Source organism: Melospiza georgiana, chromosome 4 (genome assembly GCF_028018845.1).
Source record: "Melospiza georgiana isolate bMelGeo1 chromosome 4, bMelGeo1.pri, whole genome shotgun sequence".
Classification (NCBI taxonomy): Eukaryota; Metazoa; Chordata; class Aves; order Passeriformes; family Passerellidae; genus Melospiza; species Melospiza georgiana.
The window spans coordinates 33,265,133-33,288,190 of NC_080433.1; the positions used below are offsets into that span (position 1 = coordinate 33,265,133).

A 23,058-nucleotide genomic window follows, 5' to 3' on the forward strand; every position below is an offset into this window, starting at 1 on the left:
TTGCTACTACAAACTCATATGCTCTACCATTGAAATCCATTCTACACTGAGTACTTCAGAGAATTCTTACTGATAGGGATTTTGTCTTTTGATCTTAAAAATCTGTAAGTGCACACAGTTAAGTAACATCATCCTTTTAGAGACTCTTGAACGAAAAAAGCAACAGATTTAAGTACCTCTCCCCTCCAGGTCAATCCAAGCTATATTGCTCGTACATATTTTATGAAGCTTTCTTCCCTGCTGTCTTCACATACTAAAAAGACTCGTCGAGAGAAGTCCATCAGCCCCTTTTAGTAATACATACATATATATACACACACACACTTGTACTAAAATTATATTAGATCTTGCATGAGAAATTACTAATTTAGAAAGATGTGCTTGCTTAAAAGTCTAGATTATTTAAATAATAGTCATCTCAGTTTTTCAGAAAAATCTGTTCTAGGAAACCAAACTCTAGTATCTGATCATTTCAGATAAGAATCTGTGCTACACTTGAGAGATAAAGAATTTCAGTTCAGAGGGAACAGAAGGGGTTAAGATTAATACATTTTTCTAGTTGTTGTTGGATTGGGAGGCTTGCCAAATCAATATCACCAATCTTGATGGCCTGTCCTCCTGTGGCAGACATCTCTAATGCTCATTGGTGTTTTGTAATGTATTCTAGAAAGGTGAGAAGCAGCCATAACACTGCTTACACACCTGTTCTTTGCCTAAAGAAGCTCAAAGTCCTGGAGTCAGAAAATTCTCATGTATTTGGATAAAGCAAAAAAAAAACAAGCAGTGAAACTTGAAAGGGTTGGACATAGGATTATTTTCCTTTTGAGTTAAAGATGAAGATGTTTCACCGTAACAGAATTCCAGTTTGCCTATTTAACACCAACACTCTTCAAAACTCCTTCAAGGTGTAATTCTGGGGAAAATTATTTATGCAACAGTATCATGTAATAAAATCCTCTTGGAGATCCCTTTATAAAGTCAGTGAAAATTCTTGGTCTTACCTCACTGTGTCATCCCAGTGAAACTTCTTTCTGGGTCCAACAACCCTCTTTCCAGGTTTCTCATCATCATCTTCCTCTGATCCATTTTTCTCTCGTTCATCTTCTGCTTGCAACCTACAGTTGGAACAATTATTTTATTTAGAACTATACGACACAAACAAAATATTTCATTAAAAAGGAGTGTCATTCTAGGTGTTGGGGGTAAAAACAACCCACAGAGGATCTATTTTCAGATTTTTGCTACACTTCTTTGTAGGATAAACAGTTTAATCTCCCTCTCCCCCACTGCTTTCTCATTCTCAGAGAAATGAAAAGGACACACTCTACAGATGCTTTCAATGATGTTCCTATAAGCTTTAAGCAATGCCTCTACTGGGAACTGGCAGGGTACTTACCAAACTATGAATACCTTTCCAAGTCTAAATTTACTTAACTATGATTGAAACAATTACCATGAACAAGGACAAAATATATCAATAACCTCCACACACCATCCTCCTCCATTAATCCACCATTTTAGGAATCAACCAGTAATCCTTCAGATTATTTTTTCTATCAAGACCTATCTCGCTCAGTTAATGGAATTTCTCACTGACATCAGACAATAATACACAAAATTAAGTAATTTGCACAATTAAAGAAAAACACCCTTAAACTGGAGCTGAGTGATTTTCTGAACTAAGGAAGTAAACAACATGGATACAAACTTCCAGCTGGGTTCTAAATAGGCTTGCACAGCCTCCAGAATAACCTACTTGGCATTCTTGGCTTGATTGCGGGCCTGACAGTCCTCCTGATACTTGCATAACTGTTCAGGCATGACGTTACTGACAGCCAGCTTCAGCTTCTGCAATGGCTCTCTCAAGCGGTCATCCTGTGAAAAGAGGAGTACCAAAATAATCCTATTAGATGTAAAATAAAGAGCATTTCAGACAGTCTCATGAAAATTTCTGGATCACTCCCAAGGTAACATTCCCAGCACTATTTATGGACTGCGACAGACATACTTCTACATGGCACTTGAATCCTGTTAGGTGCAACAGCATTATATAAATGCATGTAAGTCTTGAGATGAGACACAACAAAAGATAGTCACAAATATATGTGCCATGAACATCCCAAAACATTATGGCATTATCTCTTTAAATAATGCTTTTAAATTAAAATAGGGAAGGGAAAAAAACTTAAGGACGAAAAAGTGAAACAAACTGACCAATCAATATCTCAGCATTTGCAAATATATAGCCTATTAATCAGGTCTCCAAAAACTGTGGTATAAAAACATCCTAGGTAATGAATAAAATATGAATATGTATTATATTATCCAAGTGGTAGATTGTTACGACATGCAATTTATGTGCCTGAAAGGTAAGGGCTATGTATTTAGAATGGTCTCCAAATATTAAGAATTTCAAACATTAAGGTAATACACTATATACTTCCCTACATGTTTTTAATTCACTTTCTACATCTTCTGACTTTACATTATTAATTTTAATTGCTTATTGAAAAGAACTAGAATATTCTTTTATGTTTATCTGCTTATAAATAACAGCATTTGAATCTGTTTGCCTTGTTAGCAAGCACTGAGATCTCTGCATTCATTTTCAGATCCTCTGGAAGATTTAGTCCTGGATTTTATCTAAAGAATCCGGTCAGGGTACTTCAGACCACAGATAACTTTTCTGTTCCACAGGAAAATAATCTTCAAAAGAAAAGTAACTGAAAATGGCATGCAAAGTATTTGTAAGACCTAGCCACAAAAGGAAATTGGAACAAATAATACAGGCAGGGTCATCTATTATCCACGTGGCCTTCCTTTTTTTCTTGACACAAAAGTGAAAACAAAAGTACGTATTTTTAGCCTATCACAACCATTATTACTGTGGCTTTCTAATTCTGCTGCTTTGATATGTACCCTAAGACTACAGTAATACTTAGTGATGACAGCAGAAACACTCCTTAATAGCCTGTATCCAGCTTTCACGATGAAAGCACTTCCTTCTCAACTAAAGACTCCGAAATACTTAAAATATTTGTTCCCAACTAGTAACAATATCATGTATATGGAAAGAAGCTTTTCAACTTATCTAGCAACTGACCCAAAACATTTTTCTTGATTTGAGGCTGTGTGGCTACTGCTCTACTCTGCTGCAGCAAGGGGAACTGACTATCATACAACTGCCTCCTGCTGGAGCTGCTCTCCCCATCCTTACCTGGACATTGAGGTGTAACTTCTTCAGGCGCTTTATAAGCGTGTCCTTATTGCACGGCACGAAAGCCTCCAGGTGTGAGTAGACTCCATTGCGGATGGCAGGATTCACCTCCTGCAGCTGCAGCTCAATGCTGACAAACAGGAGACAGTCAGACACACTCCAAGGTAAAGACGACTTCTGAACAAAAACCTTAGGAAGCTTTGGAAGCATAGCATATTCTAGCTATGCATATTAAAAATAGCGGCTTGAGATATTTTCAGATAAGCTTTGTTGTAAAAGGAAGAAGTCCTAATCAATGGCAAGAAACCATTCACATATGTAGTTGTCCAGCAATGTTGAACATTCAAAAACATTAAAAAAATCAAATAATTCAAATTTAGTTTACACCCACCACTGTGAATCAAAATTGAGAGACTTTGTGATAGTCTTCTAGAGATTACTTTTGTTTCATAGATTATGAACACAGAACTTTCTGTATTAAACCCTTAATTGAAGATTACAGAGAAAAAAAATCTGGTGTTTGCCCTCACGAAAGTTGAAGGTCCTTTGAGTAACAAAAGTGGGAGACAGGAGTAAATAAAGGCAATTTTGTTGAATTTTACACATGAAGTCAAGGACCAGGGCACTACAAAACATTTTACACTGGATAAAGACACACAGGCATGACAGGAATTGTACACATACATAAGTCTCTTTAGCTAGTAACTAGCTTGGACTGATCTACCTTCATTGACTTTTAAGGGATTTGTTGGAACAACCTCAATAATACTTCCTTTCCTCTTCTGTACTTTTCCTTTCACCCCCTTTCCAAAAAGGAAAGGTTCTACAGATAAGCACTTACTCCAGAAGAATATTATTCATGTCTTGTGTGAAAAACTTCTTCCTGCCTTCTTCATCAAACATCTTGGCAGCCTAAAAATACAAAAAAAAAAAAAAAAAAAAAAAAAAGCATTCAGGTTCACAGAGTATTTTCAACCAACAATCTTTGTATCTTTACTTTTAAAGCCACATCATATTATTGTTTCCCAGAAAATGTTACTTGGAAAAAAATACCGAAAACCAAGCTATTCTCAGCTGTTTAGAAAAAACTGAGGATTGTTACTGTTATATACAAATATACACACCTTGCTCTAGGGCAGACAATCATTCTGTTTAGGATCTGCCTGGACCACTGATGTTAACACATTCATCTTTTGAATAACCATTAAGAAAATTGTAGATGCTTTATCACCATCAACACCACCAACATTCTACTATCTCTGTTTTAAAAAGAGAAGCATTGTTTGACAGGTCAAGAAGGCAAGAGCATTAACACATTTCTACTCCATCTTTTTCTACCTGTTATGTACCTCATCCAGTTGCATCTTTCCAGCTTAGAGCTCTCTCAAACCTTCACTGCAATTTCTACAACAGGATTATATATGCTAGAGGAATACCTCATCCCTCTTTTCTGCTGCTGTCCAGCATTCTCGCCATCCTTAGACTGTATCTTCAGTATTTTGTCTGGTATTTTTGTCCTTTTTATCAGAAGTTTTTACTGATCTCCCAGCAATTCCCACGCAGAATCCCTTTATCTTTGTTCTTATCACCTAGATACATTTTTTTTTCCACAAGGAATGACAGCTTATAGGACAAAGCCAATTCCCTGTACCATTTTACAAAAATCAATAAGAACCTTTCTCTAGAGTACATCTACTCTGCAGAAATTCAGAAGTTGAGAAAAAAGAGACCTTAAAAACATCCATAGAGTACTTACTTGCAACAATGTAGCTAAAAACTACAAGTAAGTTCAAGTGTTAACATGATTAAATTAATTTATCACTAATACTTACTGTTCTTGCTCTTTTTAACTGACCATTTAAATTTGAAAGAAAAATGTTTTCTAAAAATTGTGAACTCTACCTCTCTTCCTGTCTGAACTGCACAGGAAAAGAGTGTGACACTCAAAGGTGTAAGGTAGCCCCTTGTCTGAATGCTTTATCACTTCAGTCATGAACAGTGACACTGGAGCTTAAGTTCCTGCAAGGACTGCATTTCACTCATTGCTTTCTACCATAAATACAGCTGCTGAGGGGATGGTACTATCTGTTTAAGAACACTGAAGCATTTGTCCTGCTAAAAAAATTAGAAAGGTTACGGATGCCTTCAAGTGATAGGGTACCAAAAAGACAATTCAGAAAGTCTTAAATCCAGGATCTTTATGCTTAATTAACACAAGGATTAGAGTCATAATCTGGTTTATATAACGCAGAAGGAAAAAGCTTTGACATTTTAGTCCCAGGTAGACCTTGAAAGGCAATTCCAGCATTATACTATTATGCTGGACAACACTGCTGGCTTTTGAAGACAGCAACACCGGCAGATTCAAAAACTTCATCGCTATTACTAACTATGGTTGGGTTTTATTTCCAGAGTGCTTATCTTGACAGTGACCTTAAAAATAGAGGAAAAACCTCTTTTATTTACTTTTCTGCCTGTATACAATATTGCCTTTTGTCAGGGTAGTACAGAATAACCCACTCAGGGAACTATAACACATGAATCTACCAAAGGAAGTCAGGAAGTTTTTATTGCCTTTAGACAGTGGCTTTCCAATCTTATTATTTTTTAAATTTTGATATATTGTACCGCATCCTTGGAGCGTAGGCTTCTTCCTACAGCTTTGTAAACTTTTCTTTGTGCTACAGAGATCTAAAGCTGCAAGAGTCTGGTAAATATTTGACAAGACTTTCATTTTTAGTGCTTTTTAGATGTCTGATTGCAATTTACAGGAGGCATGGAAGTTGCAATCTTTAAGTCAACATACAGTCTGGCTGCTCCCAAGTATAAACTTAAACTTCCTCTGCTTAGCCAGGAATCTTTCAGAAGACACTGTCAAAAATGGAAGAGTTCCCAGCTGGTCTAGAGGAAGGTGTCCCTGCTCACAGCAGGGGGATTGGAGTGGATGATCTTAAAGGGCCCTTCCAACCCAAACCATTTTATGGTTCTATCAGGAGTTATGTTTTCTAAGAGCCACTGAATTAAAGATGCCTCCCAACTGGTTTGAGATTGTAATACAGAGAAGCAACATGAATTAACTTGGGGTAGGTCACTAACACTTCCTGAATTTTGGCCTAATCCATTTCTGCACTTTTGCTAGAAGCTTTTTGTTGATTCATAGCAAAATTAACCTGCATACTGAGAGGTAGACAGAAGCTCCTTCACTTCAGTAAATATTAATTCCTTGGCTGTATTTAGCTTGGTATGTTTAAAAATAAATAAGAAAACTAGAAGACATTTCTATAGAGGTAAGAGCAAAGCAAACTCTGGAATTGTTTAAATTATTTTTTGTCCAAAAAAGGAAGTATGTTTTGAAAAAGCAGTTAACTATGAGTAAAGAAAAGCTGCACTTTATTCTAAGTAAGGAAAAGCTGCACTTTATTCTAAGTAAGGAAAAGCTTTAATATAATAATCTGAACAAGCAACAAATTTATTCTCAACTTAGGATAACATCCATAACTGAAACAAGGAGTACGTAATACCTTAATATTTCTGATCCCTTTCAATAACTTACTGGAATATTTGTAACTTGTTAATTTAACATCTTTCATCCCATTTTTGAGAACTTCAGATTTCATTCTAACCTCCCAGAAGAAAAAGTTCAGTTTTGTGGTTGGTTTGTTTGTTTTTTGTAGTTGGGTGGTGGTTTCTGGTTTTGGTGGCTTTTTTTACTTGGGTTGGGTTTTTTTTTTTGTTTTTTTGTTTTTTTTTTTTTTTTGTTTTGTTTTCAGGTTGTTTTTTGGTTTTTTTTTTTAACTGGCAAGTTAAAGCCAAAAAACCTGGATCCAAAATACATGCATTTGTAAGCTGCAGTCATATTTCAGGTAACCTCCTCCAATGTAAGAAAACACCCATTCATTCCATTTTATCAAATAATAATTCAAGTTAAAATAACACTGGTATTTCCATTATGGAGAAAACCCCATAAATAAATGAAAATTACAAGTTATTGTACATAAAAGATTAAGAAAACCCAGTTTCCAATCTGAAACAAACACTGCTAAAACAATTGACCTGCATCATCTCTGCCTGTTTTCATCTGAGTATAAACACAGCCTTCAAGATTGCCATTAACATCAGTTCTTCATTTCTAAAGTTTCAGCCAGCAATTCAAGGATGACACTCAAGGTCCTAATTGTTCTTCCTTGTTCTCTCAGATTCTTGAATGCAATCCACTACCAGCGAATTCATACTTACTGTTCGAAGGTCTCCAATGCGCTTTTCAAGTAGCACAGGCAGACCTTCAGGGAGGGCAGGCACCTGCTTGGGTGTCATGACCTGAGAGGTGTAGGTTGCCTGAGTGACATTTCCATTCTCTCCTGACAGCTCAGAGACCGGGCTGCCATCAGAAGTGCCATCAAGCAACTTGTCAAAGTCAATGTCCCCCAACATCTCCAGGGCACTTTCAGTTTCTTGCAGGAGCTCAGGTTCATTTGTGCTACCAAAAATGGAGAGGACAGGATCATTGATCCTAAGATTCAAGTCAGAGATTTCATTTCCTGCACTGAGAGAGGAGGAAGGAATTTTACTAGGGGTAGAGGTTGCAACAGTCGCTGGAGGTTTTGGACTAGGTTCCTTCTTCCTCATGGCTTCCTTCTCCTTTTGAAATTTACGGATCATGGCAGCCAGAGAGAGAGAGTCTTTATACAATTTCTTTTTCTTCTTCTCAGACTTGTGTGAATTTAAGGCCATTACTCTGTAGAGGAAAGAAATCTTTCATTAGCATGTGACTTCTGAGGCCTTAGTAGCCTTTAACAAGATAACTCAAAGTTTAGTACAATTAAAATTTATGGGGGGAAGTAGTACTTCAGAACATTTTATCAATTACCATAAACCTTAGGTCATGTGATTACATGTTCTCTAACTGATCTGTTACATTTTATATACATTAAGGCAAAGGTTACTTCATTTTGACTTCTCAATTTAATTAAGGAGAAGTTGGCACAAGTGTTAAAACTCACAGCAGATTTACAGTACTAAAATACTTAAATTTGCCTCTCAATACTGCCGAATGGTGGCAGGTTGCCTGTACAAAATGTATGTTAGAAAAATTCCTTTCATTGCTAAAAATTTTTAAATGCAGGCTCAAAATCTCTATTTTTTTAAACTGAGAACATTCCACCAATTTTTCACCTTGATGAAAAATTAAGTCAATAAATTTTCAATATTCAATGAGAATATTCACAGTAAGACAGCCTCCATCCACTCAGCAATAGCTTTCTAGCAGTCACCTAATCTAGCCCCACCACCTTAATCTTTCTATGCTGGCCTCAGAACTGAGGAAAGCACAAAGTCAGTAAGAAATACATAGAAGAATAATTAAACTGTATTTACAGCTTTACAGATGAGAAACAAAGAGATAAGAAAAACATTATTTTTCAATAGAAGATGCAGTTCCTAGAGCTAGCTTAGATGTTGGGTAGGACAATGATACTTTATGCTATTCATAATACTCAAAATTTATTTTCTATGATTTGTCTTTCCTTATTCCTGGTGCAAAGTTTCAGGGGACAAAAATTTAGCCTGTAGGACTGAGTAATATAAAAACCCCACACAAATTCTGAAACAAAATCTATAAGCTATTAATTACAGTTTAAAAGTACAATATTCAAAAGAGCTGTAATGATCTTGCTATGGCACACAGTCTCAAAGCCAAACCTCAAATATAATTGAAGGGTTCTAATGAAGAAAAAGAAACCCACCCCAACTGCTTAGGAACTTTCATTTTCCGAGGCTTCTTCTCCTTCTCTGTCCCTTCATCTTTTCGCTTGCGTTTCTTCATTCCACGATCTTCACTTTCTTTCAACTTTGCTATCTAGAAAAGAGATCAAATAAAGGACAATGGTTCTCCCACCCTAAGGGACTTCTACAGCAAGAAACATTAAGTTTTCTTTACACTTTCCAATTCAGAGCCAGGAAAAACACCTAAATGTGTGTAAAGGCAAATGGTACCACAGATTCCCAGCAGCAGTTTCAGTTACTGAGAAGTGTTAGTCATGAATCATTTTTAAACAGTTATGAAATTCAGAGTTTTCAGTAATATAAATACTCTAAGGTACATGCAGAGTGCTGTCCAGCCAGTATGGCCAATGGCTACCTTGGAAGATGGAATTCCTGCACCTTCTTCTGCTACCAAAGTTCCACTGCTGACCATGAAGTTGACCACTATGAAATATCTTGGCTGGTCAATACAGACCATCTGTCTCCCCTCCCTTGCCCATCCTTAGATTATCTGAGGGTGCAGGGCAGGGAAACAGAAAGCCTTCAGACTGTGCATCAGCCAGCAACAGGCAAACTTCTGGTGTAGTCATCAACACTTTTAGTCACAAATCAAAACCATATCATTGTACAGGCTGCTAGAAAGAACACTATCTGCATCACAGTGAGAGTCAGTACAAGAACCTTAAAATTAAGTGTTGTAGAGCAGAAAAGACCACCAGGAAGCACTAAGTTCTCAGAAATAGCATGCAACTGGTAAATGTCAGATTGCAATTATGCTTGCATTGACTGTAACTTGTCAAAGTTGATAGAACAGCAGCATGCTGTTTGGAAAGATTGTGTATATAATTTTAATATAGCTATTCTTATTAACTGAATTTATTTTAACAGGTATTTTGGTTTAAAATATGGTTTATTGGTAAATATGTTTAAATTTGGTTTACAATTCTCAACATTAGGAACAAGTTCATATCATGCAAACTTTGTGCAAAAATTAAGAAGAGTAGTGATGAATTTAAAGTCTCATCTTGTATAATAAAATGCTTACAAAATTACAGAATAATCTGTCAGTTCAAGATGGGTGGACACAACTTGTCAGGCTGCCTAAACAGATGCTTAGTCTTACAAGACTGAATAGCCTGTGGACATCCTGAGTTAGTTACTGAATGCTAATACATGAGCCACAAAACAAAATGCAATAAAAAGCAGTACCACGCATCATTCTTCTTTTGGACTCTTCATCTGAGCCATTCTAAGTGTATCAAGTATTTCCAATGTTCACCTAGCTTTTATTTCTGTAAAAAAGCCTTAATTAAAATCACTCACTTTAGGTGGCCTATGCTTTTTGTCTTCTGCAAAGTCTTCATCCTCTGATTCAGATGCCTGGCGAAACTGCAGTGTACCAGTGTTGATATAAAACCCTCCATATTTGGTTGTCAGGGATGCAGGAACCAATTCATCATACTGGGCAGGAAAAGCAAGATGAATTTATCAGCATTTCTTAATAAACTAAACATGTATTTCATTCACCAGTCCCTATACATAAAAATATATATACCAATTCACAGCACAGCTTGCTAGAATAGAAACAGGAGAGCAATTTTATAGAAAATTAACTGGCTGAAGCAGAGAACATTAATAACACAGAGTATCCTTTCAACACAATGCTCTTTTCTTAACAAAAGGGCAGCATTACAGCATTAAAACTGCTGCTTTCTCAAGGCAACTCACCACAGTGCCCTGCTCAAAACCCTAATTTTTTTTAAAAGTTCTCCGAAATCTTATTTCGTTAAAAATGCTATCCCAGACATAACAAACTTCACCACAGTAATTGTTACCTTATTTCCAATTTTAGATGTTTAATACAACATCACCTCTTAAACAAATATCACAATTCCAGGACTTTTTTAATTTGAAGGCAAACATTCTCACTTTGTTCAGACAATTTTAAAACCACAACATGTTTCAAACTATCAATAGTTTATTTTGAAAAGTATTTAGTATTTATGAAGAAATTTCCAAGTTAGAATCATAAAGCTGAATCTAAAAAATAATAAAATCCAAAGACATAGAAAAAGTGGTCAATAATCAGTATAGTGGATGACAATATTAATTCTATTATTACATGCAACCAGCAACCTCCGTGCCATGTAAAATATACTGAAGACAAAATGGTTTAAGAACTGAAGCCTAGGCTACCAAAGACTTTTAGACAGAAAGGAGAGTTATCCAGGAAAGTATAACAGTAAATATGTACTTGAACAAGGAAGCTGGAAAAAAGAGCCTGAACTGGAGTCCTACCCAGGGATTTAATCTGATTAAGTAGTTGGAAACTTCCCTGACTCATCACCTTTTATCTTCCCGGAACACAGAACTTAACAAGCAGTACAGAAAGACAAAATAGGAAAAGTGGTGACAGCACTTATCAAGTACCCTAAGATGATCTGAAAAGCTAGCACAAGAAAGTGAGAGAATCTATTAATGGAACAAAATGAAAGTGAAGTGGCTTAATAGTGGACTTGTCATTCATCTTAAAAGACCAGGAGGACCATGCAGAGAAAACTTGAGAGTGGCGGTTGTGTAGGAATTTCAGAGAAAATTCATGCTTTTTCCACAGCTCTCAGAATCAGCTTCATTAAGTGCAAGGCAAATAAAAGCAGAGAAAAGCAATTATTATCCACAGTGCTTAACAGACGCAGCAGACGTTTCCCATTTGAGCTGAGAGGGTGTGAAGTGAATTAGCAAGGGTGGGGCAGAAAAAGATCAAAACTGAAGAACACAGTGGTTGCCAAGTTAGAAGGAAAAAGCACACAGTCAAAGCTGGGACCATTATCATAGGAAGCAAAAGCCAACACAGTAAAGACTGAGATGCAGAGCAGTACAGAAAAGCCTGGGTAACACACAAGTAAGGATTAAAGAGAGTTCACAAATGAGGAATCATGAATTACAGCAAATTATCTGGATGATCAACATGCTGTGTGGCACAGATCCACTGGAACAAGGCAAAAAGAAAGGCAGAATTCATTTAATATACAGAGTGAATGTATTCCATAATAGTCAACAGGCAAATAAGATCAAGATGTGGATGTATAAATAAGCAGCTGAGGTTTCAACAGCTTCTGTTGAGGACTATGAATTTAATCAGACCTTCAAAGACCCTTCTGATATTCAGGTCCTCTTCACCCTCAAGTAAGACTATTGTTCTTTAACCAAAATCTGTTTTTACCCTGAACCTACTGAACAAGGTATGACTTTTAACTCAATGTTGTATTTTAGACATAGGGGCCTGCAGACCAAGTGTTGCTAGTGTACACCTCCCTCTGAGCTAAGCTTACTATTTTCTAGTGCCCTAACTAAACAGAAAATGAGTATGTTTGCATAAGGTATTAGTAACAGAGATTAGGCTTCATTTTCAAGTGCTTCCAGAACTCTCAGTTAAAGGGAACATGGCTCTTGAAAATTCTAAATCTTACCGTTTTCAAGACCTTTGCTTTAAACTAGTTTTTCTGTGTATGAAATCACACAATTTATCTTATGAACAAAAATAAGTTTAAAGCCCTTTAAAGTGTTCTGCTCTTCCTTACACATTTCAAGGGTGAGAATCAAAAAATCTCAGACCTACAGAGACAGGACTTGACTGACTCCTGTGAACACAGGTTTGTCCTACAACTGATTATGGAATCATCCTGCAGATAAAATTAAGACTGATAACTGTCTGACCACCTAAAAAGCAGGTTCATATGTAAGTTACTTTAAACTACTGTCCTTGAGCTACATTCCTATGCTTTTAGTGCTATTAATCTAGTTAAATGTTTTGGTATGAAAAATTATTTAGTTTATTTTTTTAAAAATAAGTTAACTGGTTTCAACTTCATCACTATACCAAGAACAGTGAATTTTTATGGATTATACCAATTTAGTTCTGAAATCCAGACTCACAGCAGTATCTTATATTAATATTGTCTACTCTTGAGTCCAGATATTTTGACCACAATCCTCAGATATTCTACTGTGATCCTTCTCCTCATTCACCTCCCTTCCAGACAATAACTTCCAAAAGTACACACGTAAAAAAGTTTTTAAACACTTCTGTACTAAGTCTTGGAAATGAGATTCAGTGCAAACATGTCCAAATGGTTTAACAAATGTAGCTTGTTATTATTTGTTGTACAACAGATAATACTTAGCTAAAAGATAAGCAGGGATAATTTCTGGACCTTGCTTAGTTTATTTTTGAGGTAGGTCTAACTAGCTTGGGGTGGAAGGAACTGTTTCTGTTTTGATACTGATCATCAGTAGCCCACTGAATAAAGGCCAAGCTATGGATGTCCAATACAGCTCCTTCAGTGAAATGGACTGAACATCTACACACTTCAGATACTTCAAAAATACAAAGTTGATTGATCTCTATGCTTCTTCAAGATGCAAAGAACTGAAATGCACTCTTTGGCTTTAGCATCCTTTAAGGCTGAGTTTTCAAAAAACTACATAACTATCTTTCTAAAAACTACAGTATAATAGAACCTACAAGGAAATCTTGAACAAGGGTAAGGGGAAGCAATGCATTGCTTTGCTAATCCAAGGAAACATCAAAAAGCAAGCACAAAGAGCTTTCCTGTGATAAAGAAGGTTTCTCTTCCAAAATGCACAGGTAAGTTGGCAGGTTAGTTTGTTTTTCTTTTAACTCTGGGGAAAAGGACAGCTGGCAGAGCACAAAAGAAAAAAGCATAAGAGATTATGGAAGATGTAATATCTAGCCCAGGGTAGTCTCATAGGAGTATCCTAATTTAGTAGTCAAGATATCATAATCCATCAGCCTACCTGAGCACCTTGAGAGAAGTACCAATACACATCTACTCTGTTTTGTTCCCATCTCAATCAACACCTTTATACCTTTCCACCAGCCATCAGAGCTATGCTATTAGCTTAAGTGACCTTCACTTCACAGAGATTACATTCTTCTCACCTTGAAAACTTTTCAGCCAAAGTTAAAAAATGTATGACCAGCCATGTGACCACTTTGATCTGTGCAACTCAATTCTTTCAGAGCTTGATCTCTGACCTGACCCACAATGAAAATCTAGTTCAGTGCTAAATAATTATGTAACATATTACTTAATCTCTCCAGGTTTAATGTTACAGAACTACCAGAAAGTTCTACAGAAAAGAAGTTATACTTTCCTTTTCCCGTCATTTAACACAAAGAGCAGATTTTCCATATATGACACTTAAGACAAATGCTCTTATCAAAGATCTGTTATTCTGGCAAGTTATAAACCTCCCTTTGTATAACATTAGTAATCATATTGTTTGTGTATTTTTTGGGAAACACTTAGGTTCATTGTACTGCTTAAACAAATTCATCTACGTACATAGCTGATCCTAGGCTATGTTCTATCCCTCTAGCATCTCAGATTACTTTGAAAAGTGATTTTGTGCTCTTCAAAAAATTAAGTCTAGCAAAATACAGGATGCTGCTACAACCATTATAATTTCCTTCTCCTACAAATTTAAAGAGTGGTACTACACAGGCCAGATACAAGTCTCAGGTGTTTTCAGGAACCTATGCAGGTGCTGAATTTTCAATTCATTCAGTTTATTCTTATTCCTCTCTAAAGAAGGGTATGCCTTTTTGCAGAAGGAGCACAAAAACATTATTACTGCTTCAACAAACACCAGATGTGTTCTGCAAATTCAACTACCTTTGTTCCTCTAGCCATTTTGGTTCTTGTACCTGCTTAGTTCTTGCATCTGTATCTATTGGTTTGATACTCCCCTTTACACCTAGATGTATTTTGGAGTGAGGAGGATAAAAAGCAAAGAATCTCCATGTTGAAGCTTGTCCTTGTACTCACTGGAAGGCACAGGATATGTCAGGGGCTGGCTGGCAGGTGTCCCCTGAAGACCCGCGGGAAGCGCGCACAGCGCGTTATTAAAGGTGACACTGCACACTGGGCTAAGGGAGCACCATTCCCCAAACACACAACTTCCAAGCCTGGGCAAAGTGACAATGAACAAGGAAGACAGTACTAATACAAACACACCAATCCAGAGCCAGTAAGACACTTGGAAAGTGAACCTCTTAAAAACAGAAGCTTTAATGCACCCTCCTCCACAGCGCAGATGAGGTCTGCGACTGAGGTCTACAAAGGAAGCCTTTTCCAGATGAAAAATGCCACAGTGTCCAACTTCTCTCAATACACCATGAAAGTATTTTTAATAATGGAACCTATGGAGTGTTTTTCTGTAGATGCCTCTACATTTGCAGGTTGATATCTTGGTTGTTTTGTTAGAATTTTTTAAGAGGCAGTAATCTTTTTAAAACAACAATCCTTTCCATTGTTAGCATAAAACAAGTTGCTTAGAGTAGGAAGAATGAGAGAACAGTACCAAGCTGGCCTGAAACTACATCTGGCCCAGAACCTCACAAAAATGGTAAAAATTTCCATTAACACACTGAGCTGCTATTCCCTGAATAGATACCGTTCTTGCTGGGAAAAAGTTTCTAAGATATTCAAAAGTTTTGTCCAAGATAACTTACTGATAACACATCGGCTTCAAGTTTTAGGGGCAAGCCAGGGTAGGAGAGAAGAGGATATTAAATCTATCATACCTTTTTAAGTTTGGAGAATACAAGATGAGGACAAATTTATCGTAGAAACACGTGAAAACTGTGTTTCATGACATGGAATTTTTCCAGAGACCAAGCCCTTAAATTATGGAAAGTATTCTAGGGAACCCAGATAGAAACAAAGCAATGCTTTTAACTGTGTCCAGAATTACTAAAACCAACACAAAACCTTTGAAAGGTTTTCTTTAAAGATGATCTGAGCTCTTGAGGCAAGATGTAGCTAAAGAAAAAGTAAGATCTTCCTTTTAGCTGAAGTACTGTTTTGGAGACTGAAAATCCAGGTATGAGAAACCATTGATACACTGGTTTTCTCTAGCAGCCAGCACAGGACTTTTTACAGCAGTGTTTAGAGGGCTACTATGGAACTATGAATATAACAGACTAGGTCAAATATTTACACAGGGGCCTGGGTGTCTCAAGAACTGAACTGCCTGCTTCCCACTGCTCTTGGCATTCACATTTAGCTTCAATTCCTGCCAGTGTAGCTATCTAGTACCACTGCTTCAAAAGACACTGCTTATAGATTTGTAGGTCAATAGTTCTTTTTCTACATTCATCTACTTGAAATGAGGGAAGTCTTTGGTTTGGATATCCAAGCCTTGTTACCTTCAAGTAAGAGAAAACAGCATACACTTTCATTAACACTATGCATTATTTTAAATTCTCTCTTCTGCATTGCATAACAAAGCTCAGAAAGCACTGTGTTCCCTTGCAAGTCTCTACCTATATAAAGCTTACATTGCCAGGAAAATATTCAACCAGCCAAATAATCAGAGGTCATCACAAGAGCCTGATCTGGCTAGACATGCATGTGTGTGCAGGAAAAACAGAGTGGGTGAAAAATTCTACAGGAATTCCACTTCATAAAGAATGTAGTTCTGGGCAGCTTACACTACAGCAAAACCTATTTTCAACATCAAAGCAGTGGAAACACTGAGGAGGGGCAGCTTTCTTCACAGGTTGTGGACATTTTGTATAGGTCCATTAAGATAAGCAAATATTAGGACTTGCCATCAGGCTAACCCCTATAGAGGGGTTAGAAACAATAGTAGGTCACTTGTGATTTTCTTTTTTTACTGGAATTATCACAATCCACTGACTACAGTGAAAATGCTCAACTCAAGAATAGCTGCTTGCATAGATTTCCTGCTTGCCTGCAAATGCATTTACCTCAAAATCTGTTTTTAAAAGGAAAGTATCTCTAAAGCTATGGAATAAATCTGTTTCAGTGCCAAAGAGCTCAGTATTTCTTTCACAACTATGATAAAAAAAAAGGACTAAAATTCTGAGGAAGCTTTCAGACTTTTTTTCTGGGATACAGACAAGCTAATCCTGGAGCAATTAAAGAGGCACTCATATTCACTTTTCAAGTGTTTGTGCCCAGGATATTATAGCTTCTTATGTCTAAGAAAGTGTATCTTCTAAGAAGTAGTCCAGGCCTGGCTCTAACACATCTCAGGGTACACAGCAATTTCATAGCTGGCCATACAAAAGATGAGCATGCCAGACATGTGGAATTTCTTTCTGAACACTTCTCTTGTATCCAAGGCAGAATGATGGAATTAGAGGTTTTGTTGAACTTCAACTCCTACATTACAGAACCCTTAAGCTCTGCAACAACAACATGGACTGCAGCTGGCCCACTATATATTTTTTTTCTTTTCTTTATAAAAATGGGGATAAAAGCAAAACAAAGATGGTTTCTCACTAGTTTGTAAGGCAGACATGAGGCGTAATGATTTTTTGAGGAGAGTAATCTTTAGAGTATATACCATTTCTCCCCAATAGCTTCTACAGCTAGCACATGATGCAACCATCTGGTCCTCCAACAACTGCCTTTTGTACATTTTGCAAGGACTCTGGCAAGAGACAGAAGTAAATGCTCCTGCAAATCTACCAGATCTGCTGCTGATATCACCACCAGTGCTGGAAGGAGGCACAGTATGCTAAGTATTAATACACCAGACTCATACTTTGACAGAGACCTGTGTTGTGAGTGCTGCCAGTGTTACCTCCTATCAGATCTGTGATAGGTCACAGTGAATCCAGGAAAACCTAGCTAGAACTTGCGTTGGGTACCATTACATTTTAAAAGCGAAGATGATGAACTTAAGCAACAGTGAGAAACCAGATTAACCTATAGGCTCAAGTGGTTTCTCAGCAGTAATGAAGCACATCTATTCCTTCCAAGCTGGAGAGCTGAATCTGACCTTTGGAAAAGACATATGAAGGCTTAGACCCCAATACTGCTCCAGCAGTACAACCAGAAGTTGTGGGATAATGATAAAACAGTTTAATATTGGCAGGTTCAAGTTTCTAGACAATGAAAAATGACTAACAAATTACAATAAGCACTTTACAGCAAGGTCTCTCTCTCCACACAACTTCAGACCTGCTTCAAAAACTACCAATGCACACAGATATGCTCAGCCTGCTATGCACTGTGGTTTACTGCTCAATTTCTGCTGAAAAAATTATCAGCTCTGCAGACACTTTCTGTGTACCTCACACAGGTCATAGGATCACTCATTGCAACATTTAAGTGCTAGAAACTTCACAGCTCAGTTTACAGTTCTTTTCTGTAAAGTTTTAGATTTTAAATGAAGGCTTGACATAATGTATGCTAAGCAATGCACTTATGTGCTTTTCTTACTCTTTTCTCTCAACTCCTTTTCATAATCTTTCCTCTCCCACTCAATTTTAGCCCACTTCTCACAGCAGATCACTGCTGTTTTGTCCAGTGTCACTCAGCACTGGAGGAAACTGAAGGCTGGCAAGTGACAGCTCTTACTTTTGGTTTTTTTTACTTGACTAAACTAACTGTACACATACTTCTTTCTGACATTTAATAAGGAAGAATTACAGGAGGTTTCTGAGCTTTTAGATAATCCACTTTTTTCCCCAGGCTTTTTTCTCATTTGTGTAATTTCATACATCACCTCCAAGATATCTTCAAATGCCCTCTTCTAAACCTTCTAATATCCCTGATACTGCCTGCACCAAACTAATACCTTTTTCTTTTACTTGAAGATGTGTTTTCATGTCTAAAAATTATTCAGACAAAGCAAGCAGTAATATCCTGCTGTTTAACCTGTTTTGTCTCAATTTTTTTCAGACACATTCAATGTTTAAATAACCATTCTATTTTTACTGATTTTTAAGAGGAGAATAGCTTCATTATCTAAAGCAGGAAATCTAATGCCAGTAACCCACTAATAATCCAGAGAGCTAGTACAAGAAACTAAACAGAGCAAGTGTCATTTCAGTCAACAGTAAATGAAGCACACAAAAATATTTTGATTTCCAAAGCTAGAAAATTATTTTATCTAGGAATAGCTTTCTTAATTCTTTGGTGCATAATATCTTGAGTAAGACTACAAATACAGTAATTCAGCGGTCTCCCAAAGTAGTATGGCCTTTGCATTCACAACAGGTACAAAGTATTTTCCCTTACCTTTGTTCTGTAGTGAAAAGGTAAAGCACTGTCTCATGACTTCCTGCTGCTGTGGTGAGGGTTACTTACCGCTTCAGAGTTATCAATGAAAGGGTCTGTCTCGTCGTAGCCGTAGCCGATGTCGATCAGATCCTGCAGGCGATCTTTCCGATGCTTGTGGGGCTTGCCACCCTGAAGACAAAGCAAGTGTTACACCACTTAGGAAACATGAAAGCAGTGCTCTAAAGCCTACAAAGCATAAGGCATTGGAGGAATAGTCATTCAAGGAATTAGCAGTTTTGCTTTCTTGAATGCTTCCTTGAAGATGGTCTAGATGGCTGATGAAAACTTCCACACAGATGCATTCTGGCAAATGTGCCTCACCAGAATCACCCCTGAAAGGCAGCCACTAGCAACCTTTTTCTGCAAGACCAAGATCTTCCTAACATTTCTTATTTAGAGAGGTTTTCCTGTCCTATATATATTGTATATAGTGACTGGACTGCTAATGATAGAAGGGTTGGGATAATTTAGAAAGTGTTAAGTTTTTCAGTGTCATATTACAGTTTCATTACAAGGGAAAATAATGATACCTTAGAATTCATTAAAGTGTTTCCCTACACAAGATGGATTAATTCTCTATTGCACATAAAAAGTTGAGTTTTAAAAAACATAAAATGTTACTTGAGTATTAAAACCAGAAGCTGCATTACAAACTATGGATGGATTAACTTAGCTCCAGGAGCTAGTAAAATTAATTTTAATCTGCAAGTATTCTTTTCATGTGGAAATTTAATTGTTAAGTCAAATAAAGACTCACAGCTAGCTCAAATATTCAGGAAATCTAAACTTAAAAACTTAAGGTTAGACAAAAATCTTCTTAGGATATAAGGCCTAGTTTTCTTGCTCACATATATTGTCAAAATAATCAATAAAAGTCTTAAAAGATCAAAATCACAAAAAATCACTGCCTTCATTTAAATGGTAACTCCCATAAATTTAAGACTTGCTCCTGAAACTTCTCTGCCCGCACCCTACAGCTCTGAGCATTCTTAGAGCAGGTCAGTCTTTCTAGGTGTGACATCCAAATATCGCAGTCCATTGGTTACTATGAGAATGCAGCCACTGCCCCAAGGCGGTTTCACCCCTGCACGTTTATCAGTAGCGGAAGCATCTCAACACCTCCATTTTAACAAGATTTTGAGAACATGCAAGTTTGTTACAAAGTAAAGCATGTGCTCTTGCAAGCAAACAGTGTATCTCTCACATATACTTAAACAAATGCAATAGTCCTAGGAGAAAAACCTCAAAAGTAAGTTCAGCTTTTAATTCACATTTCCAAACTACATTCCAAGCTAAGTATTCCTATCATCTCCTACAATCACTCATCTGGAAAAACATCGGAATGACTGCAAAGTTCCAAAACACACAGTACTTTTTTTTAAAAAAAAAAAGAAAGTTTACATTAGATAGATGAGAGAAGAAAAAGTAAGTTGGAAAAAGGCAGCACTTAAGAACTCTGATTAAACTCCAGTGCAAAAGCTTATATAATTCATGATTCTGACTCAGGTGCCAGCAGGCTAAGAATGCTTCATAAACCATATCTCACCTGTACTGAACTCACTAATGTGTAATGCAATCTATCTCTGTACTACATATATCTTGCTAGTAACCATCAACATCCTTGTCTGCAAGTCTAAAATCTTTTTGCAGCAATGGTTATCCCATAATTCTACTATTCCAGTATAATAAAAGGGCAATAAAAAAAATTAAATTTCCAATACATTCTGACTGTCAGAACACCAGATAAAGAACAAAGTAGCAACAAAAAAAAAGTCTTAAAATAGCTGAATGAACAAAAGCAGTCTTAAAATAAAACCTGCATTCAGACATATGAAAATATCTGAACCACTGTGTGTAATTAAGAGATTTTCCTTCAGGCCTGGCTCTACCCAGTTCTGTTTAAGGATCTGTGTTGAGATTTCACATGATCAAGATGTTAAGGACGCAAGAGTGCAGCAGAAGAATGAAAGGATTATCTGTGTCAGTGTCCACCATGCAGCACTTCAGGGAACTTTTATGACTGCAGCTTTCCTCCAACCTTTTTGTCCTAGAACATAAGTCATCACAATACTAGAGCAAATTAAGGTGCCTGGCTCCTGAAGCTGCAAATACTACTCATGCAAGTATTCAGAAAAGCCAAAGATGACTTTAAGATATTAACTGTGTCATTAAACCTTGCATTTAAATAACCTTTGCCCAACAGGACTAGAAGGTAGGTGGTAAAATAAAATGCCAATACCTGAACAATCTTGAAGAGAAGAATTTATAAACCAGTAAACCTGGTCTTTAAGGTGGATATGTTAATAAAAGCTATCAACAACAGAACCCAGGCACAAGAATATATAGAGCAGGAAGAAATGCTGGTAGAAGAAAGTATTTCAAATGCTTTAGAAGTGTTTCAAACATCTTTAAAAACAAGAAACTCTCACTAGGTAAGGAAGGTCCACTTAAACTGATGTCTGATCTACAGCTAGGAAAGAAAAGGTAAGAATAGGTATCTCATTTTGGCAAAGAGTGATCAGCAAAATTATTATGGAATATGCATTCATTCCTTTAGAAGCAACAGAGCAGGTGAAAAGCTGAGAAGGACAGGGGTCTAAGATGACAATTTACTGAGGAAAGTAAAGCAAAATGAAAACAACTGAAGAATCACTTAAGACCTTACAGTTGCTCTGAATTTAGTATGATAAATAGGCAGTTAAATTCAGCATCAATAGAGCAAGGTAAGCCACACAATGTAAGTACAACCTAAGCAAAAAACCTAAAAAAACAAACAGCATGCTGCAAATTTGTTATGCTGCTCAGGAACCACTGGAGTTGCAAGGCACAGTCCAGACATTTGCTTAATCAAAAATGATCAAAAAAATGAGTTGGGACTTAAAATGGAACCAAAAAGAGAACCAAACCAGCAGTCATCATTATAACACTGAAATATCAGGCATCATACCATTAATATCCTTTCATTTAAAAACAAAAAACACAATTAGAACAAAAAAGAGAACAGTAAGCCAACAAGGACGTTTAAAGACAAAAAACACCAATGTGTCTCCACCACAGCTGGAGAACTAAAGGGCTGGATTTAGATGATAACATCAAAATCACATGCAATGTGCAGAAGAATTGGAAGTGTTTCTCTGTTTCTTACAGTACAGAAACTACGGAGCACTACAAGATCTCATCAGGTATAAACTTAAGCATGTTTTTATAGGACAGTCACCATGATACTCCAGTGTTGTGGAACACAGAAATACGGTCACAATCTGGTAGATTTCTGGCAGAAAGCTTTAAAGAGTAAACATGTGACCTTTGGCTTTGAGAGAAATTAAGATACAACACAGGCTGCCAGACAGGCACAGTGCAGTAATATCAATGAACACTTGCTCTATTATACTTTCAAGTATGAGATTCCACTAGTGTCAGAGACTAGGCTACCATCCATTAGATGGATCTTCATTTTGATCCAAGAAAAGCTCTTACACCTGTACAATACTGTCCAAGGTTCAGTATGTGTTCACAACAGTGTTTGATTTTATCTAGAGAGTAACAGCAATCAAAACAATGAAAATGGGAACCCTTCAGAGCAGATTTTTCATGCTGATGTTTAGTATGTGCAGCAATTACAGGAGAGCTCTGAATAATCGGGTAAAAAAATGGTACTTCATGCATTTTGTTTTACAAGGACTTTTTCATGGGCCTCTCTTAGTATCTGCAAAATATATCAAACAATGTACTGATTTGGTTATGAGTACAGCAATTTATCTAAAAAAGTAAAAAGTCTTCAAGGCAGACTGCTTTTGATGCATCAAATTTTCCAGAAGTACTGTCACATGTTATGATTAAAACCAATGTTTGACTCCATTTTAAACAGATATCTTAGATAAGTAATACCTAATTAAAGGAGGATACAGCACTTCTGCAAACCTGAAAAAAACCTTTATTTTTTTCTCATACAACCAC

At 36.8% G+C, this 23,058-nt stretch overlaps 1 protein-coding gene across 1 annotated transcript in view; it reads right to left on the minus strand.

Annotated features, from left to right (window-relative positions):
- UBN2 (ubinuclein 2) overlaps positions 1–23,058 on the minus strand; it is a 52,438-nt gene that overhangs the window by 22,997 nt on the left and 6,383 nt on the right. Inside the window, exons 3-10 of the mRNA XM_058022141.1 lie at positions 19,129–19,230; positions 10,301–10,438; positions 8,959–9,071; positions 7,454–7,952; positions 4,059–4,129; positions 3,218–3,347; positions 1,757–1,875; positions 1,002–1,115 (exon numbers count right to left, since the gene is read on the minus strand). Of these exons, the coding sequence (XP_057878124.1) occupies positions 1,002–1,115; positions 1,757–1,875; positions 3,218–3,347; positions 4,059–4,129; positions 7,454–7,952; positions 8,959–9,071; positions 10,301–10,438; positions 19,129–19,230 (1,286 nt within the window). The remainder of the gene's footprint in view (positions 1–1,001; positions 1,116–1,756; positions 1,876–3,217; positions 3,348–4,058; positions 4,130–7,453; positions 7,953–8,958; positions 9,072–10,300; positions 10,439–19,128; positions 19,231–23,058) is intronic.